General features: G+C 34.1%; 2 protein-coding genes across 2 annotated transcripts in view; both read right to left on the bottom strand.

Moving 5' to 3' along the window:
• Positions 1 to 4034, bottom strand: part of LOC106111747 — a 7942-nt gene extending 3908 nt beyond the window's left edge. Inside the window, exons 1-8 of the mRNA XM_013293891.1 lie at positions 3686 to 4034; positions 3474 to 3611; positions 3220 to 3368; positions 2724 to 2816; positions 2418 to 2526; positions 1677 to 1788; positions 486 to 889; positions 1 to 82 (exon numbers count right to left, since the gene is read on the bottom strand). Of these exons, the coding sequence (XP_013149345.1) occupies positions 1 to 82; positions 486 to 889; positions 1677 to 1788; positions 2418 to 2526; positions 2724 to 2816; positions 3220 to 3368; positions 3474 to 3611; positions 3686 to 3945 (1347 nt within the window). The 5' untranslated portion in view covers positions 3946 to 4034. The remainder of the gene's footprint in view (positions 83 to 485; positions 890 to 1676; positions 1789 to 2417; positions 2527 to 2723; positions 2817 to 3219; positions 3369 to 3473; positions 3612 to 3685) is intronic.
• Positions 4035 to 5081: 1047 nt separating this feature from the next.
• Positions 5082 to 5164, bottom strand: part of LOC106111746 (lysosomal Pro-X carboxypeptidase) — a 3259-nt gene continuing 3176 nt past the window's right edge. The window contains exon 8 of the mRNA XM_013293890.1: positions 5082 to 5161. Within this exon, the coding sequence (XP_013149344.1) occupies positions 5082 to 5161 (80 nt within the window). The remainder of the gene's footprint in view (positions 5162 to 5164) is intronic.

Here is a 5164-nt window from a genome sequence, read left to right as displayed (position 1 = left end):
CTGGAAGCGGTCTAGAATTCTCTCAGCGTTCATTAAAACTTTTGGATCGTCCGCTATGTAGCCGCGCAACACGCGCGCCGTCCTGCACAACGCATACAAAACCATATTATATTTATAATCTAGTTTTAAAAATGTAGCCTACTAGCTTTCGCCCGCGACTCCGTCCGCGTGGAATTCAAAAAAGCAAGTAGCCTATGTGTTCTTCTTGACTGTCCTCTACATCTATGTCAAATTTCATCAAGATCCGTTCAGCAGTTTAGGCTACTAACTCTAACGAATATCCATCCATCTAAACTTTCGCGTTTACAATTTTTTAAAAATTAGTAAGAAGTAAGATGGTACTTACTTACCCACGAAACTTTTTAATGGTGCAAGAATTTTTGAAATCAGCACAGTAGTTTTTGAGTCATTTCAATACATACAAAAATACAAATCTTTATAATATTAGTACAGATAAAATTTAAAAAATAAATACAAAAACATACTTATCTAAATCAAATATAGGCAGATGTTTATGTCTCTTCAATCTTCTAAGAGCCAGCTTCGCTCTGAACCTGTGGAGATAGGCTTTCTTATTGGGATCCTTCACCTTCAGGATGAGATTCTCCACTCGCTTCAGCAGTTGGATCTCCTCGTACTCCGAGAGTTCCACCAGATCAGGAGCTGGAGGTGGATCCGGCTCCAACCACGGGAGTTCTATAGAGTTAAGTTGTGTGGAGAAGAGAGATTCTCTCGCGATTGGTGTTTCTTCTTGTTTTTTAGTCTTGTCGTGTTTCTTGTCTGTGCGCTTGTCCTCGTCGGAGGTGGGGGGCTCGCGGTGGGGGGAGCTGCGAGAGTCGGAGTCGTATTGCACCGACTGCTGCAGAGAGTGGATACTTGAAGTATCGCTCTGGAACAGTCAGCTGTATAAACATCTAATAATTCCGTTGTGTTACAATCGAGACCAGGAACAATACAGACTGAGGTATTAGGCTTCGTAGGTTGATGTAGTTATGAATAGTTTTAACTATTCATTGAGAGATTATAAAAAAAATATTGTTCATATTCTGTAAGACTTTAAATGTGAAAATTCAAATAATCAAATAACTATGAAAGCCCTTACTATTGGTTAACAATTACCGTTACAGTAGCAATCTTGCTTCTTTGCTTGGCTTCTAGTTTTTGTCCCTTTCTTGCATTACAATTTCGAATTTATTCACCCCTATATTCAATAGCATGGAAAGATATATCCTATAACGTGTGGTAAGTGTATGCTGCAATTACTAACATCTTACATAACAAAAGTGTGTGTCTGTTTTATTATAGTAGTATAGATAATCTATACTATTATAATAAAGCGTAAACACACACTTCTTTGTTACCTAAGATGTCAGCAATCACGGCATACTTTCGAATAACTCTTTTTTTTAATAAAAAGTCCTACACTTACATCACGCTTTAGGCTATATATTTTCACGCTGTTAAACTATGGGGTAAATATTTTAGATAAAAACCCTAATGTGAGAAAGAGACCATAAGTTGCTGCCAACATCAAGAAAGCAAGATTGCGAAGGTTTGTCATGTCATGTCATTTTGGCATTTGCAATTGATAATTTGACAAATGTGAACAATAAAATGAAATTTTTATAATTTTATGAGTATGAAGTCGTATGGGAACAGCTAGTTACATATAATACCTGGTTAATTTGTGTATATTTCACAGGGTCGTAGGGGTAGGCCAGGTAATCTTCCGAATTGAGGTAGACCTCCTGTCCCTCGATGGTCACATCTTCAACAACTTCCTCCCTACTAGACATGACTTCTTAGTAAATTGATTTTTTATATAGTTTAAATGTAGATTTCGACTACAACTTTATAACCGTGGAATTTATAAAATAGCCTGTATTTCTGATAGCTAACATCCATACATCTAAACTTTTACATTTATATTAGTAAGATGTAAAGAAACTTTTCAATACCAATAACTAGAATCAAATACATTTGAAGTATACATAGTGTTTTATGCACTAAGAACTGTCACAATAAGTTGTAATGTATATTTATTTGAATTCAATGGAAATTAGAAATTTGGTTTACACACTTTTCACTGGACAGTATTGTCTATGGATTTATTTTTAAAGTTTCATAGCCTTACAAATAAACTATAGTTCAACTTTATTATATTGTACTATTTGTACTATAGTACATATAGAATATAGTACATACTACAGTACTATTGTACTATAGTAAAAATTTTGCTAATACCCAGTTTATCCCTACATTTAACTTTATACTGTGTTTATTTGTAAGGCTGTCAGTGTTTAAATTAATTATACAAACAAACATATCTATTTTTAAAGTCTTATAGTAGTTTTAAAAATAGTTTAAAGATGTTTGTTATTTCACATTTCCATCAATAGACTATATAAGTACATTACTTGAAATCGTAGGCGAAGTCATGGCTGGTGGAAGGCTCACTGCCAGAGTCCAGTCGCATCTTTTTAAATGGAGGCGGCTCACATAACTGCTTTATTAAATGTTTATAACCTAAAAGCAAATAAAATCAGGTAAGGTAATAGTGCCTTTAAAGAGTGTAAATAAGGTGCAGTAACAAGCACTGGATTACTAGACTGGTTTATGTAAACAAGATTTAACTAATATGTTTAAGTGGTTTCTATTTTGTCTTTAGTATTACGAAGCTATATATTTTTAAATTATAAACAATATATTCATGTATTAAATACCTAATTCAGTTGCTTTGGTAATAAAGAGTCTTCTGTCAACATTCAAGTAATTCCGTGGACGTCCTTTGATTTTCTCTTTGGATAACTCCAGATCTATAAAATATACAAACATACTTATAATATACTAGCTCTCGCCCGCGTCTCCGTTCGCGTGAAATTAAAAAAAAAACAAAAGCAAGTAGCCTATATGTTCTTCCAGACTATCCTCTACATATGTGTCAAATTTCATCGAGATCCATTCAGCGGTTTAGGCTACAAACTCTAACAAACATCCATCCATCTAAACTTTCGCATTTATAATATTAGTATGATTTATTCAGCACAATTTCAAATATTAACAAAATTTATTTTCTTTATAGGTCAAAAAGGTAAAATTATACACATAAAATAGATATGAGAGAGTTCTAATCTAGTAAGTATGTTCTATTATTGTCTAAATAGTTTTTTTTATAAAGCTTAACATAGTGCTGTAGAATATAATAGTATATCTTCATACTTATATGTGCAGCAACCGCTGGTGAAAAGGAATGTAACAGTTTCCACCAGCCTGTCTCTCCGAGTGCTACAGAACCCGACATGAAGAAGGTATTATTGTATACCGACAGAGCTCCTGCGATTGTACCCACCCAACTCTTTTTTTGTTTGCTAGAAGTGAGAAAAAAAATAACAATCAGAGTCAACAGTTCTATATAAGGAAAGCAGGGGTCTTTTAGTTTTTCTTAAGTATATTTGACTATTATGTTTACTTACAAATGTGTTCCGAAGAGTAGAACCCAGTTGCGATCAATGAAAGAGCAGATGTGTGTTTTGTAATGAAAGAAGCCATTGTTACTGATCCCATATGACTGTATGCTGAGATGATGAAGTGTCAGCAACAATACATTCACCCTGAAAAAACCAATTTATCACCGTCAATGTTTTAAATAAAATTAACCAGCGGTTTTCATTATTTAAAATCTTACCATTGAAATCTTTTTCTTTCAAAAATCTCTTCATTATTTCCTGAACATTCAGCACAAACAAATTCAAAAAATACATCGCATGCAAAATCGCCCGGCGTTCCCTGCCGGCGCAGGCAGGTTAGGTGAACGAAGCAGCTGCATGTTTCACATCTTAGCCCCGGACTGTCTTGTTTGTTTTCAGGGTTAAGACAATATTTACAAATTGGACTCTGATTATCGGTATCCGATAATTCTACAGCATTTAATATTTTCACATCCATTGTTTTTATTCATGTTGTGATGTTTTCATAACATTGACAATGACATTGATTGTTGACTTGACAGCCACCATCATGGATGAATTACTAGAACAGGATAGAGCTCTTGTTGAAAAATTGAAGCCGAGCGAGACCGCAATAACTGTCCGTTTTATCCCTCTCTGGCGATGGTGACTATGTTAAAATATTATTTAAGGACGATTATTATAAAAAACTTGTTTTTGTTGTCTGACGTCTGCGGATTATTGCTTCAGATGGGTATTAACGTATTAGTGTTATCAATAATGTATTTACTAAAAACAATACATAATTCTAAATCAGACATTGCTAAATAAAAGTCTTGTGAAGTATATGAAGCAAACCTAGCTTATTCCTTATATCTTAAATCTAAAATTAAAACATAGCTATTTTAATAGAGAAAGGAAGAAATAAATGCATAAGTCACGCATGGTCACCGTAATTCTAGACCAACAAATTATGTTTAAAACTATCACTTGTAAAAATATAACCCACCATCAGGAAATGATTGATATCTGGCAACTCTAGGTAATAGTTAGAAAGGGAAATATCGGACACTTGTAGCCCTCTCACTCGTTTCAATTTCTTTTTACGTACAACAAGACTCTTACGCCCTTAGCATAAGGTTTTATTTTCTTTATCTTAGCAGCAAGATGTACAGAAAGAACACACTCCTGTTGTACGTAGTTCTTATTATCTCCATGACTGCCATATATATAAACATGATTTAAATCACGGTTTAAAAACCGTTGATAGATAATCCAGCGACTTCGTCAGCGTGGAACTAAAAAAACTAGCCTATAATTTAACAGTCATCGCCATCTTACTCTTATCCTCAAAATCGGTTCAGCCGTTGCCGTTTCGGAGATAGAACGCTGCAGGAAGTTAACTTTTTTAAAAATATAAAACGTTCACAGTATACGATTTTTTAAATTCAACTGATAGTTTTTTAATAAGGTGTTTTCGATAACGTTCTTCAATATGATTCTGAACAAATAACCGTCATTCATCTCGAGCATATGTACAATGATTGGGAGGATGGGGACGCAGTAAAACATAGTGTTGAAATTCAATTATCTTTATTACCCGACTTAAACTTTAAACTATTTATTAATCAGTCATCAAGCATTGTGAAGTCTGAAATTACGTATCCATTGTTCTATATTACGTTTGTGCTCCTGGCGCGCCATCTTTACAGACTCTG

The sequence above is a fragment of the Papilio polytes genome, unplaced genomic scaffold (assembly GCF_000836215.1).
Source record: "Papilio polytes unplaced genomic scaffold, Ppol_1.0 DF824146.1, whole genome shotgun sequence".
Lineage (NCBI taxonomy): Eukaryota > Metazoa > Arthropoda > Insecta > Lepidoptera > Papilionidae > Papilio > Papilio polytes.
This window is presented reverse-complemented; position numbering and strand designations above follow the sequence as displayed.